General features: G+C 50.0%; 6 protein-coding genes across 6 annotated transcripts; 2 read left to right on the forward strand and 4 right to left on the reverse strand.

The window, feature by feature from the left end:
- Window positions 1-216: 216 nt before the first annotated feature.
- Window positions 217-2,236, reverse strand: CDV56_102893 (uncharacterized protein; the record flags this gene model as incomplete). The annotated part of the gene is made up of 5 exons (XM_026756512.1): window positions 217-257; window positions 315-1,136; window positions 1,656-1,780; window positions 1,827-2,042; window positions 2,100-2,236. The coding sequence occupies 5 exons, from the start codon at window positions 2,234-2,236 to the stop codon at window positions 217-219; spliced, it is 1,341 nt and encodes a 446-aa protein (XP_026617357.1).
- Window positions 2,237-2,515: 279 nt separating this feature from the next.
- CDV56_103166 (putative DNA repair protein rad9) lies at window positions 2,516-4,220 on the forward strand (the record flags this gene model as incomplete). The annotated part of the gene is made up of 6 exons (XM_026756785.1): window positions 2,516-2,629; window positions 2,693-2,842; window positions 2,893-2,995; window positions 3,102-3,317; window positions 3,374-3,945; window positions 3,999-4,220. The coding sequence occupies 6 exons, from the start codon at window positions 2,516-2,518 to the stop codon at window positions 4,218-4,220; spliced, it is 1,377 nt and encodes a 458-aa protein (XP_026617358.1).
- A 90-nt stretch (window positions 4,221-4,310) lies between these two features.
- Window positions 4,311-5,450, reverse strand: CDV56_103366 (RCC1 domain-containing protein; the record flags this gene model as incomplete). Its single annotated transcript, XM_026756985.1, has 1 exon — window positions 4,311-5,450. One exon carries the CDS (start codon window positions 5,448-5,450, stop codon window positions 4,311-4,313), a length of 1,140 nt encoding a protein of 379 aa, XP_026617359.1.
- A 675-nt stretch (window positions 5,451-6,125) lies between these two features.
- Window positions 6,126-8,330, reverse strand: CDV56_103558 (putative MFS phosphate transporter; the record flags this gene model as incomplete). The annotated part of the gene is made up of 4 exons (XM_026757177.1): window positions 6,126-7,495; window positions 7,561-7,703; window positions 7,765-7,932; window positions 8,014-8,330. The coding sequence occupies 4 exons, from the start codon at window positions 8,328-8,330 to the stop codon at window positions 6,126-6,128; spliced, it is 1,998 nt and encodes a 665-aa protein (XP_026617360.1).
- A 7,820-nt stretch (window positions 8,331-16,150) lies between these two features.
- Window positions 16,151-17,317, forward strand: CDV56_104554 (mannitol-1-phosphate 5-dehydrogenase; the record flags this gene model as incomplete). Its single annotated transcript, XM_026758173.1, has 1 exon — window positions 16,151-17,317. One exon carries the CDS (start codon window positions 16,151-16,153, stop codon window positions 17,315-17,317), a length of 1,167 nt encoding a protein of 388 aa, XP_026617361.1.
- A 1,777-nt stretch (window positions 17,318-19,094) lies between these two features.
- On the reverse strand, window positions 19,095-20,782 carry adaB (chromatin-binding transcription regulator ADA2; the record flags this gene model as incomplete). The annotated part of the gene is made up of 3 exons (XM_026758423.1): window positions 19,095-19,163; window positions 19,223-20,617; window positions 20,690-20,782. 3 exons carry the CDS (start codon window positions 20,780-20,782, stop codon window positions 19,095-19,097), a joined length of 1,557 nt encoding a protein of 518 aa, XP_026617362.1.
- Window positions 20,783-21,579: the final 797 nt, after the last annotated feature.

The raw sequence follows: 21,579 nt of genomic DNA on the forward strand, positions 1-21,579 counted from the left end.
CAATGAAAACATTCGACCTTACGCGGTTGTAAATTCGGGAAGATCATGGCCGAAGGCTAGATCGTTGAATAATCCTGAATTTTTAGACTTTGCAACACAGAGAACGCCCTACAAAAAGCTGACAACTACTCTCTACTCCTGGGCATATTAAAAAAATATGAGCCCCAAGGTAACTCCAGTTTCCGAGCAGGCTCGTCCAAGACGTGTTATCGTCAATCAATCCGATATCCCTTCTGAGTCGGTGTCGCTGAATTCCTCTGCATTACACAAGTCAGCAGGTAGCATCATCTATCAGGCTGAGAGCTGGCGCTCACCCTGTGCAAGGCCGAAGTCAAAGGTCCCATCAAGGTTGTGTTTCAAGATATTGCGAATTAAGCTCTGTGCTTCCTCTGTGAGACTTGGTGTTATTGAGTTCAAGATTGAGAGGCTCATTCCTCTGTTACCGGGCCCTAGTTGAGCGATGAAATCGAGTATACCCTGAGCCGTGAACTCGCTGAGCGCATGGATGGCCAGACTTCGTAGCTTTGGAAGGCATAAAAATGCATTCCATACATCGTCATTGAAGAGATCTCCTCCGATCCACAGTTTCTCCAAATGGGAAAGATGTGGTGTGAATGACATTAGATGATCAGGTGTGAAATAATCGGAAATATCCTTGAGCTCAAGTTCACGCAGATTATTTAGCTGGCAAATGGCTTGGACAAGCAACTCATTATCTTCAGGAATCTCGCACCCTTCACCTCGAAGACTGAGACGTTGCAGAGAATCTTGAGAGGCCAAAGCTCTGTGGAAGTCACGACTGCCAGCCATTGTGTACCCAGTCAGAGACAAATTCAGCAGGTGCATATCCTCGGCGACCAGAACTCGTGCAAGTAGAAACGTGTCATCAACAAATCTTCTAAGCTCCAGATGTCGCAGGGCCTTGCAGCCACCAATCCAATCAGCAACTCCTTTAACTGTGGAATAAAAGTCCTCGTTCCGTGCTGCTGGTATTGAATCAGTCAAGACAAGCACCTCCAGCACTGGTGGCGCTGTTAATGAAGGCAGCTCTGCAATTGCTTCGATCCCAAGGCTTGTCAATTTCAGCTCTTTCAGTGATTTCAACTGTGTGCCTATAGCTCTTATCGAGCGTGGTCCTAAGTGACAAGAGCTCAGCATCTCGAAGTACTCAAGACTGTGAGGCTGGAGTCCGTGAAGAAACTCCTCAGCATCAGTCTCAGAATTTCTGCCTCGTTCATTGATCCTGGCCGGCTCAGTGAGTATACTGCTTTGTCAAATCACTCTGATATCTTACCATCGATATATCGTGATTTGCTTGAAATCGGGGCAGTGGGCTCGGATTTTGTCACCGGCATGGTCAGTTAGGGAGACTCCAGACCAGATAGTCAGGCTTTGTAACAATGGCAGTGTTTCCAGCCACTCGGCCAATAGTGAAGGTTCGACTAGAAGAAGTCGAGACGTCAAACTTGTTTCTGGAACAGAGGCCCCTCTCCTTGATATTTCGGACTTCCCACTTACTGTCGCAGGACATTCCGCGTATCGAGGTAGTTCTTTTGACAATAGCTTTGGTCTTTTAGCTTTTAGAAGGACAACTATGAATGGGGGGTTGCATATTCAACGGAGCTTGGACACGGTACATCCGGGAGAAGACTGACCAGTACCAATCTTGGATAAGATCCAATCATTGTCAGGCAGATTCCGCAGTGAGCGAAGACGCTTATTTCCCTTGAGCTCATAATCGTGAGACACGAGGTCCTGAAGTTCTGGAGTAAAGAACTCGCTATATCTTGTCAAATACAGTTCCCGCAAGTCATGCCAGGACATACTCTTTGATCTTCCCGGTGAACGAACTATGGCTGAGCAGATTCGATAAATCATTGAGGTCCAAGTACCGAATGTAACTGTAGTACGGAAGATAGGTTTGATCAAGAGTAGAAAGCACAATAGACCGCCACATAGACGTCCATTTTCGTCGGGTATGGCTCGAGTCCAGGGTGCCAAGTTCAATTCCGCCGCCTCTCACAGGAGAGAGTTCGTGTGATCTGTATTCATAAGGTCAGCAAATTTGTAGTCGAATAACGCAAAACGTATGAACAGACTTATACAGAGTGGGTATAGCTTGCTCAGTGAAACATTTGGCAGACACAGCACACTGGAACAGACTATTGAAGTCCTTATCTTGTCCCAGGATCTCGACGATGAGGTAGATAATGTCACCAGGCAACGTTGAGGCCATACTCACGGCGGATTTTCACCCGTGCCCGTCGAAAGTCCGGATAATCACGTCGATCAGACGCAACATGTAAACATATTGCTCAAAATTGAAGCCTTGTGGTCGAGTACGCCTTACTTCCAGGTCCTGATTATGTAAGCTCGCGTCGTGACTTGGAGCGATTGAACGAGTGGACGAGCAGGGACGATAACAAAAAACAACATGATTATAGGTTTCCAGCTATAGGATGATGACATTTCAATAACGCTGGAATTTCGCATCCTGGTCCCTTTAGAGACGGTCATGACATCGCTATTTTCCTCCCTCAACCCGGAGGCATTAGGGCGGATGCATGATGCCCTTTTATGTCTGGCCAAATTCAGCGAGACGGTCTCTATAGAGGCTGAATCTGCTTTAGTGAGACCAAACAGTACCTATTATTTGAAGCTCAATGATTGTCACGACTGACGAAAATTGTAGCTTCGACTAAGCGTCATCAACTCCAGCAAGACCGCATATGCTGCATTTGTCCTCGACGGAGCAAGTTTCTTCACAACTTACTCATTCAGGCATGATGGTCAGAGCGAAAACGTCCATTCAGACAGATTCTGCTGCCAGATTTATCTCAAAGTGAGAGTGGCCCAGAACCGAGCATTGAGTCGTGAGGCTGACTAAGAAAGGCTTTGCTGTCCATCTTCAAAGGGAGAACCACTGGACGGGATAAGGATACAGCGGTCGAACGGTGCGAGTTTGAAATCAACGAAGATCCGGACGAGACAGAATGTAGGCTTGCCATTAGAATGATCTGTGGACTGGGTGCGTGTTTGCAGTCTATCTTCGTCAATGAGGGGTTCAAAGTACTTATCAGATGGCTTTCTTGACTCGGCAGGCGTCATCAGGACTTACAAGCTCACTTATGAACCGACTACCATTCAACATGCCATCTTCGACAGGTCTAGCGCAACTAATAAGTGGAGTATTGAGCCCAGGTTTCTGAAGGAAATTACCGATCATTTTAGTCCGTCAGCAGAGCAACTGGATATCTACTCCGATGGTGGCAAGGCCATCTTTACAAGCTTTACAACGAAGATCACTGACGGGCAAGGTCTGTGCCATTGAGTAGCTCTATTGACCAACTGAAACTGACTAGTCTGCTTGCAGAAATCCTCAAACAACCAGTACACACTTCCGTGGCTATCGATAAAAGAGACTTTGAGGATTTTTCGGCTGAAGATGAACTTCATATTGCCATTACTCTGAAGGACTTCAAAGCGATTATAACCCACGCAGAGACAACAGGCGTGTTGATCACCGCTCGGTACACTCGCCCATGTAGACCACTGCAGCTTGCGTATAACTTCGAGGGAGTCAGGACCGAATTCACCTTGATGACGACAGGCGAACATGATAGTGAGGACTTCCCATCATCACGAGCAGCCGTTCCCGAGCTGTCCGCAAGACAAACGCCCGCCCCGGTGCACGTCTCTCAGAACAATGCTGCCTCGAATACCGAACAGATGCCACCTCCTCGCAGTCGAACAATTCGACCGCTCACTGGGACGACCACCCGCGTCAAAGAGACTAATGTTGAGAGTCAGCAGCCACCGCCACCATCCATTCACTTCGACAGTCTGTTTGTCCCAGCGGATGATGACAGACAGTGGGATGTGCCGAATGAGGAGGACGAGACTATGGCTGAGGACACACTTGGCTGGGACGCTACAGCTGACCAGGTAAGGACTCGGAGGCCGCACTTTGGAGGATAATCATTGATCGCGCTTTTCAGGAAACATTCAACGCAAGCCTAGGACCTCGCTTGCGAGATATTGAGCCCGTTCTGCCAAATGACTCAAACCAGCAAGAGCCTCAGGCAGAAACGGGCATTCCTCCAACACAACGCATTTCACAGGTTGGTCAGCCCCTCTTCTCCAAGGACGAGCTAACAATCAGCAGGTTCGTGGTCTCGGCCTTTTCGATTAGGATGTTGATGTCCGCTGTCGTCAATTGAAAAGTTCAGTAGGTGGATCACACCGGATCCAGTCTCCAAGTTGACTCGACCAGTCATTACATTTTGTGGCTCTCGCAAGTTGCAGGGTGGTCAGGATGTTACAATCCAGCTCGTTGCACAGCCTGCACCAATGCCGACAACCTTAGAGCCCTCCAGCATCTCAAGCGGAATTTGCTTGTACGTTCCATTGACGTTGCCTTGCGCGTCGGTCACAGGGCCACAGTTGCCATGTTCACCCCATCCAAATGCCACAACAGTCTGCTCATCAAGAAGCGTGAGAACATGTTCACTTCCCACGGCCAGTTTCTGAGACCGGGGCAGCCCCGGAGGAGGAAGCTGGCCGCGATCATTCCGTCCCCAGGCGATGACAGAAAAGTCGTTCTGATGTACATAAACACCATGCCAACTGGCTGCTATACCTCGGTAGCTTGTCAAAGATTGGGATGCAGGAGCATCAGACAGAATATTCCACTTGTTATCGCATGAGCCAATAATGGCATATTCCCCTGCGGCCCTGTTGCCGGAAATTACTGTGAACTCGCGACCACAAACCGCACCCTTGGCGTGGAAGGAAATCCCTTCCACCTTTATAGGACACCATACGATCTTCATACCCTTGGCCGATTCTCCAAGTTGACCCTTCCTAGCTCCTCCCCAGCCATAAACCTCTCCATTCGACAACACCACAACCGTATGCCCCATGCCGCTGGCAATCGACACAATGTTTATCCCTCGAGGAGGAAAATTCGGGATCCTTGTCGGCTCAACAGCCTTCATGTATCCCTGTCCAAGTCCTAGCTCTCCCTTCGCTCCCGAACCAACCACAAATATACTGTCCGCCTCGCCAGACGGATCCTCAGATCCAGCAACCAGGAACGTCCCCTCCCACGTCGCCGACAAGTGCTTGAACGTGCCATAGTAAAAACCATCATCTCCACTATTGACAATTACCCGCTTAAACATCTGCAGCGACGCAGTTGCGGGGCTGTGTCCGCATCTGCCATCCTCGTTACAGCCGGCGGCATATACCGATCCGTCTTGATACAAGATGAGGGTATGATTTCCTCCGGCAACGATACGGGAGATATTCTTCGCCTGCGTGCCATTTCCCTCTTCAGAAGGTGATGCTTGACCTCCTTCAAAAAGGCATCTTGTGGGCACTGAGATATCTTCACCATGTCCTATGCCCAACTGGCCCGATCCGTTCGAGCCGAATGCAAAGAGCGGCATGTCAAATGGCTTTGCTTTGACGCTCTGGCTCAGTATCGCTTTCACTTAGGTGTAAGATTCGAGACAGTACCATGGAATCATGGCCGATGGAGAAGTGTTGAAGTCCAGACCTCGATGGGTGTACTCCGTAAGTGTAAACAGCAATTGAACTCACCGCCTCCTTGAGCGCCTACTATTAATGCACTAGTCCTTCTTTTCTGGCTGGCATAATTCATCTAATATGGGGTAGATCACGTGTTTTCCGGTTCTGGAAATGATGAAGGATTGAAGGTTCCGCAAGTTTACTGCGTGTATCATGATCATCACTACTCCGTACTCTAGAACAAGACCGGACAGGGAAATCGATAGAAGTTATAGGTATCATTAAGTGAAAGAGCCGTTGGAGATTCATTACCCAAGTGGGTCTCTAGAGGAGAATTCAGATCTATTCACAAATGATAACCAGTCCAATCATCTCGAGACATTGAACCGGAAAGGGAGGTATGAGAGCATTAATCCAACAGTACCAAGCAACAATCACGCCGAGAGGGTATGTATCAATAGTAGCAAAACAAACTCTTTTTCCCAGGAACAGGAGGAATGGAGAAGAGAGACCCTTCCCGCAAAGAAAAAAAAAGAAGAAATGGAATATACAAGCTGAATTATTTTCAGAGAAGTGAAATTCGTGGTGGCGCTCTAGTGTTGTGACTTCTCATTGAAAGAATCAGTGGAGTCACCTTCTTGTGCGGCAGGGGGCAGAGCGAAGTTATCCGACTTGGCGGTCTTTTCCATACCACGGAACATGGGGCTGGTCCGGTGGAAGTAAGAGTGGACATGACCCTCAAGCAGAGACTCGTCAGTGTCGAACCCGAGCTCCTCTCCCTTGTCCTTCTCAGAGACCTTGCGAGCCATGGCAGCCTCCCACTCGGCACGGAATTCCTCGACCTTCTGCTTGTAGTCGAGTTCGGCATCGTAGTACTTGCCCTTTCCGCGAAGGCGCTCCCAGACAGACAAATGCTTGGAATGAACAGCAGGACCATGATACTCGTGTTCACGACCAGAGCGGATGTATTCCCAGCGACGCTCCTGCTCCTTCAGGTCAAGACCAGTAGTATCAGGAAGGAAAAGCCAGGTCAGGACCACACCCGCCAGACCGAACCAAGGTACAACGTAGAACTTGGTCTGGGTGTCGATATAGTTGTACAGAACGGATGCCAAGAGAGCACCCAGCTTACCGGCGGCAGCAGACAGGCCGTGAGCTGTGGCACGAATTGGGGTAGGGAAGACTTCCGCAGCAACCAGGAAGGTGACCGAGTTGGGACCGAACTGGTTGAAGAAGGAACTCAGGAAGTACATGGCCTGGAAAGCCTTGATGTGCGCCGGCTCTTTGTAGTAATGGAAATGGAAAGCGGGAACGATGAAGAGGATGAAATCCATCATGAAACCGACGATTTGCATCCATTTACGCCCGTAGAGCTTGTTGTCGATAAGGAAGGATGCAAGATAGTAACCAACCAGCGACACACCGACATTGCACAAATTCCAAAGCCAGGTGGGCATAATCGATGTAGTCTCGTGGCTGATCACCTTGATGAACTCACTCTGGAAGAGCTTGTTACCGTAGAAGAAGACATCATTGGCGAACCATCCACCAGCGGTAGCCACGATACGGAAACCAAAGTGAGTGAAAGCCAGCTTCAGAGAGGTCACATCGTAGCCAGTAACCGAAGCCTTCTTCTTAGCGGCCGTGAGCTGCTTGCTAGCCGCCTTCATATGGTAGGCACGGTAGTAGACGAGCCACAGGGTGCCAACAGCAGGGATGGCGAAAGAAATACGGTAAGTCCACTGCGCGGCGACGCTTGAGTAGGGAGGATTGCCACTTCCATGATGGAAGCAGAGCAGCAAGATAATGAGGATGACCTGGTTGAAGAACTGACCCCAACCCTGCATCAAGAAAGCGCTGGTGACCTTGCGACCACGATGCAGACGATCCTCTTTGGTAGAAACTTTTCCAGAGCCAATGGCATTCTCCATACCGCTGGTGGCAGTCATTGGGTATTCTCCACCTGTTGTTGTAGGTTAGGCAACTTGCACCTAACAAAAGAAAATCCAGAGAAAATTGAAGACTTACCAACACCAATACCGTAGATGAACAGAGACCAAGCATAGCAAATTACCCAGCCATTCTGGTTAACACCCCAGGCGGCGACGAGCATAACCAGACCGAGAAGCATAATAGTGGCATCTTGAATAAGACCCCAGCGACGTCCAATCCTAAAGAGCCCAATTAACACGGCCCTCCACCGAGAAGATTATGAGCGTAGAGGTATCCTACCAGTCACCGAGAACTCCGACCAGAATCTGACCAACAATGATACCGACAATCTCGAGGTAATCAACGGCGTTGATCCACTGAGCGTTGCAAATCTGGTGGTCTTTCCAACACGACTTGAAGGCAGCTTGGAAGAGCGGCTTGACGTTTCCGATCGAAAAGAGCACGTAACTAATCGGAGCAGACACCGAGCTGTTAGCATTTGACTCCTTCCCCGCAGATCTCTCTGCTTTGACCAGGCGGAACACTTACCCTTCCAGACCAAGACCAGCACCAGGAAGCACCATGTTCCGGAAATAGTAAGCAACAGGGGACAGAGGGTCCTTCTTGGTCATATCCCAAATGCTCGCGAGTTCACGCTTCGCTTCCTTAGCATCGTAAGAACCAACGAACTTGATCTTCTTGAGCAGGGGAAGATCCGCCCAGTAAACGCCATCCGCAGTGTAGCTGTCATCAGGACGAATGAGAGCATCGAAGGCGCCTTTCTCCTGAACATCCATGTCCTCCAAAGGTTCATGGGTTCCCGTCATATCGGGCCCATGAGGAGCACGTGGGCCAAAGTCGGCCATTCTTTCGTCGAGTTGCTGAAGGATAAGAGATCCGAGAGCCTGACGGAGAGAGCTTGGCCTTCAAGACAAGAAATCGTGGCAGACGTTTAGAACGTCCTTGTAGGCCGAAACGAGATTGAGGGGCGTTGCACAATGCAAGCCAAGTCGAACGGGCTTGGTGTTGAATCTTATATGCGGACGGTTGATGGTGAAAAAAAAAAATCTGGGCAAAAGGCAGACGACGGCCAGCACGAGAGCTCGCCCCAGACACATGCGCAATTCGCGCTTCGTGATAAGTCAACGAAGGCCTGGGCAGATCCAGAGTGGTGGCGGGTTCCACGGCAGCCAGCACTCAAAGTCGAGAATAATAATGGCACGCAGTCCACCATCGGACAACTCCATAGCGTCCCAAGCTAGAAAGACGGGACCAACACAGCACCCTCGAAAGTTTGTTAGAACTGGCCGAACTTATCTTGGCTGGAGGGTCTCTCAGGCAAGCGCCGTTACGATTGGCTGCCTCTGTCTTTACCCTCCGAATTCATACCGAAATGGATCGAAAATCCAATTGATTTTTTTTTTTTTTCTTTTTTTCTTTTCTCGAGTTTCTTTTTGCCAACAGTAAGCGGGATTGGAGGTTTCGCGGGCAGCGGAACCAGTTTGCCTGATGGTTCGGAAAGCGGGACGAGATAGGCGGCCCTCCGCTGGCCAATCATTGAGGCACGTGGTGGCAGAATCTGCTCAGGATTCGTGAAAAGCCCAGATTGGCTTTTACCGCCTTCTAGAAGGTCTCTCCCCGTTTTATGTTGGCCAATCAGACCGTTCAATGCCACACTTATCCAAAGCCCCACCACCGGACAGAAACGCCGCTTGCAGAGGGTCACACCAGTAAGGTAACGACCTACATTCAATAAAGGCTACGGATCTTTACTGCCATCAATGTCATGAGGCATGCATTACGGAGTAAATAGATATCTACCCAGGTAGTTACAGTATGGTCAAGTGACAGGGATCTCGATATCGACTTCGACGTCAGTCTCGATTTCAATAAAAAGACTTCATCCTTGTCGCAGTTACGTCGGTTTGACGGTTGGTGATACCAACCCTGATCGACCTAGTGGCCAATTCGGTACGGAGTACCTCGACTGGCTTGGCTTGGCTAGTTGGTGATTCCGGAGTACCTGTCAGAGTAATACGCACGATTTCCACTGCCCTCCAGCTCCGCATGCTGTCTGTTTGTATATTACAATTATTGTTTTGTTTCGATTTGACTTTGTTCTGCGACTCAATTCGGATGAAATGCGTTGATGTCTCTCCATAACTACTGTACCTCGTGGTCAAAAGTCCATCCCTCGCGTCAGTCGCATGTCGGAATCTCCAGCAACTAAAATCGCTTGTCGCGGAGATGACAGCTAGTGGCATCTTGGCATCCGGACATCAAATCGTCCTTTTCCATCAACCAGTGAGCTTCGCTCTTTTGAACACGTTCCTGCCAGAGACCTGTAAAAGGGCAAGGTGTCTCGTGTGAGATGCCATTCCGCTCATTTACTGCATCTACGCTAATATGGACAGCAGCCACTTCACAATAATGATGGTATGTTCTAGCCCTGGGATTGTTTGAGTATGTTACTGTTCCTGCCTTTCTGGATCATTTGATTTCATGGTTGTTGATATTGCTGCTCTGTAGGTCGTATGACTTTGTGATATCACCAAGTATCTACATCACTATCCGTTCGGGTTGGAGATGAACGGGAAGATCTTGCATTGCAAGGTTGTCAGCCCAGATCATCGAGCATCTTAGACCATGACCAGACCTCGAACCGACATTCATCATTTCATTATTTGGTCAATGCGCCACATGATACATAGACACCATCCAACAAAATGTTTCATCAAGTCCCACTCGCGACTGCAATTTCTGCCAATCTCTCGAGCACGCAGGAGAATTGAGCCCATTGAGCTGTTGGTTGAAACTACTGCTTCTATCTGCACGAGTCGTGACGACAATTCGCACGATCAGGTGTGGTTTTCGTTTAGCTCTTGATGTGCCACGCTCCGTGTGTCTCGGTCCACGATAGAAGGTTTGAAGAGTCAATGCCAATAATAAGGTCGATCGTTATTCGCGCTCAGCCATGCTTTCGATCGAGTCGATCCTTACGTATCGGAAATGCTTAGCGACGCTTAGCAGTCTGGTAGCTTGATTCGCCTTTTTGCTCGTGTGACATCGTAAGAGTCAGTCCGCCTCAAACACCCCTTTTCTTGAGCCGGAGTTGCCGCCCACTCGGCAGGAGATATTCAGTTCCTCTGCCTCAGATGGTCGAGCCCACGCGTTGAGCTGACTCCAGTTTCTATGAGGCGAAATGAAAGGCCATGTTCGCTCCTTGGACATTCCGTTCTCATCCGCTGAATGCACTATGGAGAAAGACGCACCTAGTGCTGCATTTGCATTTGCTGGCAATTGGTCGATGCTGCGAGCTCACATTGTTTCTCTTGATTCTCTTGATTCATGACAACGTCCTCTACTAGTGATATTATTATTGTGATATCCAACAGCAGCATCAACCAGCCACTGCGTCACATCTGTGTTCACAATTCTTGACCCACATCCTGGTTTAGCCTCGAGGGCTGAGGTAGTGAGGCTGCTTGTGTTCCGATCTCGCGATCAGTAGTTCGCGGCCCTTTACTTGGGCGTAGAATGGACGGCGCCACCATGCTTGATGCGTATGCACGCTTGGCTTCTAGGGTGCCTTCTAGAAGGTCAACGACGGTGTCAGGCTCAGTCAAGCCACCAGTCAAATCATGCAATCAAATCAAAGTCCCGTTTTTTGAGCCAGAGGGAGGACTAAAGCCATGTGGTCATGCCAGAAAGCTCCCGACATAGAAACGTGGTGCAATATGACGTTCTTATTGGTTCGGAGCTTCCAAACGGATAGTCAATCTACCTCGGTCACACCTTACTTAAGCCTGGTATCTCCTTCTCTGCCCATCCCATATCCAAATATAGATGCTGCCTGGCCTTGCTTGCATGCCTGCTTCTCATTGAAGTCTCTACCATCTCTATCTGCGAAAGGGATGAATGAACCGGGAGCGAATGCCTTTCAATTGCTATCTTGAGTTCATTGACCGTTCCATGTGCATGACAGACCAAAATGATTGATTGCTCTGCTGAAATGCAATGAGCAGAAGAGGCTGCCATACTTCTTTCTCTGCAGCTCATTGTGTTCTGCTACTTGAGGATATCGCTCTGCGCACGTCCAGACAGCCTGAACTGAGCAGACTTCAGCGTCTTACTGGTTTGGACCTCTACAGTTGTCGTTCAGTCGGTGACAGCGGAAATGATTATTGTCGCTCATTGACCGATTTTCGTTCTCCTGCTGATGGCGAAGACCGTCGTGCCTGTCTTCTATCAACCCATGCGTATATGCGTCTATGACTCGTAACCTAACAGAAAAGCAAGACATTGTCCGGCTTTCATCACAATCGACTCCTCGCGCTCCCAAGTCACAGTCTGTCAACGTCATTTCAGCCCAAGATGACCACAGCTTCACCCTTATATTCGAGTCTCCCTGATAACTTGGACATGATTGGATAAACCCGGAGATCCAGATTTGCAGCCAGGTTTCGCTGACTCTCTGTCTTTCCTTGATATCCTCCTGCATTTCTTATTGCTGTTGCCTTCCACTTCAGTCCGTCCTGCAGCAATGAACCCGTCGCCTCGATTTCTATCTGCAAAGAAAGACCTATCACATTGAAATAAAGAGACTTTCACGCTCGACGCTCCGACCAGCAGTACATGGCGTAACAGGGAACTGAGGGATCCTCCTTTTTGAAGTCTAACCCTTAGCACGAAAGCGATCTCACTGGCACAAGGGTGACTGATGCAGTTAGGACGTGGCCTCCTGATATCAAGCTGTTTCCTATCGGTCCTTGACCACTGGCTTCTCTTCAAAAGTGTCTGCTGATGCATTGACCAATTCGAACATCCTTGAATATCACTTCTTCAAGAGCTGCGAGAAACTCTCCGACCTCGCCATCAGATTTTACCGATTTGATAGTCAGCCCTGTGTCCCCCAGGCTATTGGCGTGATATCAAACTGACACTCAAGTGCCAAGCTTACGTGATGGCTCAGTATATCACTCACCAAACTTGAACTTGTGAACTGTGAACACCTGAGGTTGACACAACCTCCCAGAAACTGGCCTTCAAGCCCGCGCTACTAGTTTCAGGATAGAGAAGGCTTTGTAGTCCTTGGTCATACTGGAGGTGAATGTTATCATTGAGCATAGAACACAAGTCTCTGTCTGTCAACGCTAAGGCATTTTGGGCGATCTCTCACACTAGGACCTAGCATGAGGGTTTGGATGCTTAGCATGAAGAAAAGCATGAAAACCTGCCAACTTCCGGTTACAGACTATACATATACGTATTTTGGGGCAACGCTGTTAGCTCTAGATTGCATTGCAACTGGTTGACATGGCTGATAGTGCCAGAAGAATGACACAGAGAGTTTCATGATTGGAACTATCTACTAATATATGAAATCGCATAAATTTTCCGCACAACACCACTGGTATAACCTCATCCTGGCCAATTAATACTGTTTGGTTTTTAGATCATATCTGTTTTTAGTGAAAGAAACCCAACAGAAGGCTCATCTCATCATGATTGTGCCCAATAATTGTGGTTTGGGTGGTTGGACATTCTAAAGGGTCAACAAACTGGTTTCTTACCATCGACTCTTCATTTCTCAAAGTGACTGGACTATAGGTTAGCACTAGAAACGCCATGTTTTCCACGTCTGAGTCATGGTCAAACAGGAATAGTGAAGCCACAAACACTGCACTATGTAGGTGAGCGGGCATGCCTGAGGCTGGTCATACATTCCTCACACTCCTCAACCCCAGCCCACATCATTCCTCGGTACTTACCTCTCACTTTGAGTGCTGGCATTCCACGGCTATACCTTTCTTTCAGTCATCGACGATCCGGGTGCGATTCCGCAAACGCAGATACGACCAGGCCTTAACCACGTGTACAGGAGGCAGCATGCTTTCAACGATGATCTTTGCCATCGCCAGGAATGATCCTCTTGCTCGATCTCTGAGACGAGAGTCTATACAAAATGAATCAGGTCGTCCCTCGTCCACGGGCTGTTAGACAGTATAGCCGTTGATCAGGTCTCTTCAACACTGAGTTAAAAAGGCAAAGCTAGTGATCGAAAATGACTCAACTATTGATCTTCCTACCTACCGTCTGCGCGTTCATCGCATTCATACTGAGCATATTATGTCTTTTTGCCGGGACACAGAGGGATGTCCTCTCGGGGGCGGATATTCTCACAGTGAGTTGGCTGTCTCCCCTCTGGTGTGTGTTTATCTTGTGCTGATGTGTGTGCCAGATCTACACATCTACATTAGCAGCGGCGAAACCGGGAATGCACGATTTCTACTCAATACATGTTATGTCCTATTGCGAGGGCTTCCTTGATCTCAATGAGACGGGTCAACGGCAGAACCTGACGAGTTGCTCGAACCGTACGGTGCTCTTCTCATTCGACCCGTCTGAGGTGTTGTTAGAAGAAACGGGGAACACTACTTCGCTGGCGGACATGGGATGGCCAACCGCTGTCAGCGACGATTTTCGCGCCTTCAGGATTACCAGCCAGAGCATGGGACTTTTCTACTGCATTGGAGTAGGGACTGCCGGTCTGGTCATTCTCGCGAGATTGTGGTTGCTTCTAACCAAGGGGCCACGGCAGACGATTGCCGAGGTGTCTGGTCTTCTGGTACGTAGGAAGCTGTTTGGCTGGCTCCCGAGTCCCGACTGGAGGCTGCATGGCAGGCAAGCTAACTATCATGGTCTTACTCCGTACTACAGATCAGTTTCACCAGCCTCAGCATTGCCTCGATAGTCGCAACCGTGATCGCATTCCAATTCGTCAACCTCGTCAACTACCATGGCAAGCACTCGGGCGTGACCGCCAGGTATGGCAACCAATTTCTAGGCATGACCTGGGCAGCAGTCGGGCTGTTGCTCGTTGGCGGTGTCGCGAGTCTGCTGTTTGTCCTCGTCGACCGTGCCCGACCTAATCCGAGACCCGAACCCGAGGCGGGAGCCGTAGACGAAGCCAAGGAGCCGATCCTGGATCGTGACGAGGATTCGGATTCGGTGAAGACCAAAGTGAACATGGATTGATGAAAGAGGAAAAGCCAGGGGTAATGGATTCCGATCGGTTACAGTGGTGAGAGAACGGAAGAGAAAGGCAGGGAAATGAATGATGGAAAAGGAGAGAAACGAAGTGAGGCCAGGGACGGAGGAATGTGCAAATAGTATTCGTTGGATATAGTTTTGATGACCCACTGAAAGCGCCGTTCTATTCAATTCTAATGCCTAGCACTGCCTGTAGCCGTCATGGTGGACCATAGAGAGACCTGGGGCTTCAGGTTCAGCCCGTCAAAGCACACACAGCGAGCGAAATAACTGGGTCTTGCGGGAGTTGGCGACGTCACAAGTGGACCCGGATGGGATCAACATCGAATGACTTCAACAACGACCACTTCATGATGTTCCTCTCTATCTAGGAGTGAGTGATGGTACTACTGTACAGGGGTAGTGGAGCATAGCTGATCGTCCAGAAGAGTAAATCGATGACGTTCGAGTCACGAAGTTTTGGATTCACTGTGTAGTAGTGATAGAAGAACATCGAATGGGTGACATACTATGAACTCCACTCGACGGGATTGATGGTTGAACTGCGAAACAACATCATTCAGTCATGAGAAGGAAATTGTAGAAGCGGGACACTTGAATCGAATCACCGGAAGGACGGGCTAATTCTCCGGCGAAAACATATGATTCAAAGATGCCCAAGAAGTTTAGGCAGACAGTTAAGTTTCTATGAGATATGGGAGTACAGCGTTTGGATAGGACTGGGAATGCGGGAATCACCGGAGCACAGTGTCCGAGATGGGGTTTCATGTGCTTGATGGAGGTCCGTCCCCTGGAAGATGAGGCCTTTTCGCTCCATTTGGATTTGGATTTGGATATGGATACACCTTGGACATGGTATCTCATTTACTTTGTATGTATGGTACATACTTCTACTCTCTTCCATGAGGTGGATTCCACATCCGAGGCGGAGGAGAACCACCAGGATAATGGTCATGTAATCATTATCCTACTATTTACAACAATCTGCACACCATTTGATGGTGGTTACACTGGTTAGATAGGAAAATCTACGGAGCACAGTGCAACGGAAATCTCACTCTCTCAAGGATGCTAATTAAACTAATATCAGCCACAATCAAGATAATTCAATCTAAATGAAGCCATCCGGTGAAGTAACCAGCCATCAACCCCTCCCCCACCATTTTACAGCTCTCTTTTGGGCCTTAGGATGTATGCATGTAACAGAGCTGAGAACGAGATCCAGTGAATAGCGTCAATAATCGATCAAATCCAAGCCGTTCCTTCCAATCCGGTTTCTTGTTTTGGGGTTCGTTCCATCATCGCTCTTTCCCCTCTTTCTCTTTTCTGTTTTTCATCTGCTTCTGCTTTCGTTCTTGCTCTAAATAAATACTGACCTCTCTTCCCCTCTTCTGCGCTTTTACTTTCCTCCTCATTCTTCATTACATCACTCACATTACTCCAATCATCCGGACACTCCCTCGTGATCCTTTCTCATCTTCTGACTTATCTCTCTCTCTGTCTCTCTTCTACACTTCTACACTTCCTACTCTACTCTTCCACTCTCAGTATCACTCTTCCTCTCTTCTCCCCACTAATCTTCCTTTCTTCAACTTCTCCCAACTCGTCTCCAGTCCAAGAAAAACAAAACATCATGGGAAAGAAGGCTATCCAGTTCGGCGGTGGTAACATCGGCCGTGGCTTTGTCGCTGAGTTTCTCCATGAAGCTGGCTACGAGGTTGTCTTCATTGATGTCATGGACAAGGTCATCGATGCTCTGAAGAACACTGCTTCATATGAGGTCACTGAAGTCAGTGAAGAGGGTGAGAGAACCAAGACAATTACCAACTACCGTGCCATCAACTCCAAGACCCACGAGAGTGACGTCGTTAAAGAGGTTGCTACCGCTGATGTTGTCACTTGTGCTGTTGGCCCTAACATTCTCAAAATGATTGCTCCTGTCATTGCCAAGGGTATCGATGCTCGTACCGCGTCCGAGCCCCTCGCAGTGATTGCCTGTGAGAACGCCATTAATGCTACCGATACCCTGCACGGCTTCATCAACCAGAACACCGATGAGAGCCGTCGCAGCACCATGAGTGAGCGTGCTCGTTTCGCCAACTCCGCCATCGACCGCATCGTCCCCAACCAGCCTCCTAATGCCGGCCTCAACGTCCGCATCGAGAGATTCTACGAATGGGCGGTGGAGAAGACTCCTTTTGGCAAATTCGGTCATCCGGATATCCCTGCCATCCACTGGGTCGACCATTTGGAACCCTACATTGAACGCAAGCTCTTCACCGTCAACACCGGCCACGCCACTACTGCCTACTACGGTCACGTCCGCGGCAAGAAAATGATCGCCGACGCCCTTGCCGACCCCGAGATCCGCCAGACTGTCCACAAGGTTTTGGACGAGACCGCCTCCCTCATTACATCCAAGCACGAGATCACCGAAGAGGAGCAGAAGGAGTACGTCGACACCATCATTACCCGTATATCCAATCCATACCTGGAAGACAACGTTGAGCGTGTGGGACGGGCTCCCCTGCGCAAGTTGTCTCGCAAGGAGCGCTTCATCGGGCCTGCCTCGCAGCTCGCCGAGAGGGGCATGAAGTTTGATGCTCTGCTGGGCTCGATCGAGATGTGCCTCCGCTTCCAGAATGTGCCCGGCGACGAAGAAAGCGCTGAATTGGCCAAGATCCTCAAGGAGATGTCCGCCGATGACGCCACTGCCAAGCTCACTGGGCTGGAAAAGAGCCATCCTCTGTATGAGCCAGTACAGAACGTCGTGGCTAAGGTGCAGAAGGACAGCAAGTAGAGGTTTGACACGCTCGATCACGAACTTGACACGACTATTCCTTATTCGTACTGTCTTTGCAACCTTTTCGCCAACCGGTCTTTGTTCTCATTGACACTCCGTCGTGAACGCAAAGGCCTGAGACAGAGGGCCCCGAGTCGATTACGTATGTGAACGGTCCATGAAGACACGTTATGATATTTCTGAAGCGACGTTGAACTGGTTCATCCGCGGGACGGATGCTCAACCGCATGGGATACGGCGAACAAATGGTCGGCGCGACGGATCACTGGGATTATGGGATTAGCATACATTATCATGACCTCGTTACCCCGACTTGGATGCAGAGCACCGAGTCTAATGAATTTCTCTGATTGAATTTGTTCTTGTAGTTTGTAGATTGAGAGTTCCTCGTATGTACGCAAGTCACATTACAACTTGCTATCCACCCACTTGGGCTTCCTCTTCTCGACAAACGCGCGCAGACCTTCCTTGATATTCTCGCCCTCATATAGCCTCTTTGACCAGGAATCGACGAGCAACCGACTGGCATCTTCTGCGCCGACTCCCTCCCAGCCCAACTTGATGCCTTCCCGACTCACCACCACGGCATCGGGACTGTTAGCAGCAATCAGCTCCGCGATCTCGATGGCCCGTTTCACCACCTGGTCCGCCTCATCCACCACCTCATTGACAAACCCCCACTCCTTCGCTTCCTCCGCCGATATCCTCCGCCCCGTCAACGCCATCTCCATCGCCCGCTGCCGCCCCACCGTACGAACCACCCGCGGCAACGCCCCCGCCATGGCGATCACCCCGCGCTGCACCTCAGGCAGCCCGAAGAACGCCTGCCGACACGCCACGACCATATCCGCGTTGATGACCATCTCACATCCACCGCCGAGGCATAGCCCGTTGACGGCGCAGATGACGGGTTTCTTGCCGCTGCGCCTGGACAATCCGCCGAAGCCGCCCTCCGGCATGGGTTTCCGGGTGCTGTTCGATTGAGCTTGGGTGTTCCATTCTACCGGGCCCATATATCATCAGCACTAAACCATCCTCATTCCCATCCTCGTTTTGAAAAGCTGTGGTGAGGGGAAGGCACCCGTACCTTTTAGATCTGCGCCGGCGCAAAACGCCCTCCCTGTTCCGGTTAGGACCCCCGCGCGCAGCGAGGGCTCGTCGTCTAGCCACTCCCAGATGGAATTGAGTTCTTGGTGCCCTGTTGTGCTGATGCAGTTTAGGTCGCGGGGGCGGTTGAGGGTTACGAGGAGGATGTGCGGGGAGGGGAAGGAGAGGGTTGCGTGTTGCGGGTCTGGCGGGGGTGTTGTGAAGGGCATTTTCTTTTGGCTGGATTCGTTCTTGGAGAGATGAGAGGGGATTGGAGGCTCGAATGTCGGGGGGGGATAAGGGTTGATTTTAGGGGTTGTTTTGGGGAAGCGAGATAATATAGGTATGGAGCTAGCTTATTGAAGGTACCTTAGGTATGGACAGTCGGTTGATGTGGAGAGGCCGAGGCCCGAGAAGTTGAGATATGCGGAGTCGCGGCGTGGTGGGTATACATTATCTGAGTGTCTGGTATCTGGGTATCTGGTAGGCTCTCGAGTTGACAAATACAAAGGATGTTCAAAGATCATTACCGATAATGAAAATGAAGCTATATTTACACATATTTACTCGCATCAAACATGTCATACTGGACTCGTCGGATATCCCTCCCCCCCATCGCCAACGCCAGAACTCCTCTTTACGGCACAGTGATCTGTGGATATCAAATGTAGTGTATCCATCGACTTAATCACGCCTTGTTGATCCATCCGCTGTGCACCATAAAATCGTAAATTCGACTCGTTTTCGTAGTATCAATCTGTCGTACCATGCTTTGTTAGTAAAAACGGAGCTGAACGACAAAGATGTAGATCCTACCTTGCAAATAGCGCGTGCATCCTTCTTCTTGAGACTCCCCCCTTGTTTCATCGCCTCCTTCAACAGCGTCTCCTTGATCACCAGGTATGGCTTGGGTTGGATGTGTAGTACATTGCAGACCTCCACTTCCTCCTTGGTCAAGAGATGCAGATCCGGTGCGCCTTCGTTCTCCAGCTTCCACGGGATCACTCCGTTCAGCGGCTGCACAACAAACTTGGTTTTGGTGGGCTGGGGTGTACTCAGTCCGTCTCCGTTACTGGCGAAAGCCCGGTCGAAATCGTTCATGGGGAGGTTGGTAGGCTCGGAAACCTTGTTAGCACCTGAAGCCTTTTGTAAGCGCAGAGGAAGCTCGGGTGTCGTCAGTTGACTGGCAGCGGACGGCTGCTCGGGCTGCTGCGCCTGCTTCGGGCGTGTGCTGGCGAACCGATCAAAAGATCCCTGCGGCAGGAGTCTTTGCGCGCGCTGCTGTTTCTCTTGCTCGTACTTTTCTCCGCCCTTGAGGTCGCCAATGCCCATCTGGCGCCATTCCTGCAGCTGCGCAACGGCCAACCGAAGATTGTGCTCATACTCTAGGCCCTTGTTGAACTCCTCGAAATCATCATGATTCATCATCCGCGCAAATGGTTTGGCCTTGTTCAACAAATCCTTTTCTTCCTTGGTGCGCTTCTTCTCCAACGCCGTGTTCTTGCGGTATTCCAGGAGGTTGTGTTCGAACAAAATCTTCTTCCGCTCGGTCCGCGCAGTCAGGCGCGAGTTATAGATGTCAACCACGGTCATCTTCAGTTCCATCTCCGCATCCGTTTCCCCATTTGGCGTCTCTCCAGCGCCCGGTTCGAAGGTCATGTGTTGCACCGCCTCTTCGGCCTCGTTCATGAACTCTGTCTCGAACTCCAATCGACCAGGCATGTAGCCTTGCACTTCATGGCAAGCCGGTACACTGGCAGTGGGTTTCTGCTTGGGTGTGGTTGGAGGAGCAGCCTTGGCCGCTTCCTTGCGCTCTTCAATACGTCGCTTCTTGCGGGCCTGGAACTCCTCCTTGGAAATGGAATCTTGTAGGCTCGTATCATCGGGATCCGCTCGTTCGGGTAGGGGAAAATTAGAGCTTTCGATGTACGTCCTGATGTAGTGATCGCGCACTTCGTCTTTCGTGCGATATCCGCCGATGTGATCTGCAATGTCCGCCCATGATCCCAATCCGTAGATCTCCGCACCCTCCAGTAACAGTAGTTCCTCGTCGGCGCCCCAGTCTTCTTCAAATATGGGGACCGAGTTCTGTTCGATGACCTGGTACGGATGGGTTGATGGGTCATGATTTTTCGATTTCTCACCGGCCGCAAAGCAGGGGACACAGAGGTCGTATTCATGGCAGGCGGGATGGGCGCATGATATGCGAACCTACACTCATCACGTCAAATCAGCGACGCTTGTTATGCCTCCAGGAAGCAGACTCTCAAAGAATTTTCATACCGTCGACGTCACATCTGCCGAGCAGATATCACAGTGATACTTGGTGCCTGCTTCGGTGCCGCGCGAGGCGGTCTTCTTCCGTATTACACCCATCGGTTGTGAGTCCCTATCATCCTCCGCAGCACCCAGATCCGTTGCGAACACGCGTCCGAGCCCTCCAGTAATCTGAAGAGGGCAACTATTGTGCACTGGGGCCGAGGCTCATCAACAAAGGGAAGAATTAAAGTTGTCGAGGGGTTGGCAGTGAGGCTGATAACAAAGGGATACCGTATGTATGTCTCCGCAGCCGAAGCGGAGGTACGCGGGGAGTGTAACTGGTCGATCAGGCTGGGCGAACAAGGGAAATAAGGTAGGCTAGTTTGATTGGAAGACAATGATTGGGAATGATAGATGATGATCGATTCACCAGGTCTTGGGAACTGTTGTGTTGATTATGATTAATCAACTGATTATTCTCTCTCTCTCTCTCTCTGTCTTTGTCTTTGAGATTCACTGGTCACTTCACTTATGGAGTAGTCCACAGCGATACCACAAATCATCACCTTAGTAGAATCTGGTGGGCGACGACTGGGGCTGTGGCTGAAACAACCAACTGGGGCTGAGGGAGATTACACAGCCCCAATTAACACCCAAAAGGGAAGTACTCTTGCCTCAGGCACTAAGGCATACAGGCACCTCTGATTCCGGGCCTGAGCCAATCACGGGACTCTCCTTCCTTTCCCCTCTTCAGCCTCGAGACAATCACTAGGGAGATACTACTTACTACTACGAAGTCTCGGTCTTAGTAGTAGGAGTGTCTAAACCCCCTCCCTTCTTCATTCCTATTATTATTTCGCTGCTTTCCAGACATAACTTAGACCTCTCTCGCTCTCTCAGAACGACACCAAACC

This window comes from Aspergillus thermomutatus (genome assembly GCF_002237265.1).
Source record: "Aspergillus thermomutatus strain HMR AF 39 chromosome Unknown NODE_24, whole genome shotgun sequence".
Lineage (NCBI taxonomy): Eukaryota > Fungi > Ascomycota > Eurotiomycetes > Eurotiales > Aspergillaceae > Aspergillus > Aspergillus thermomutatus.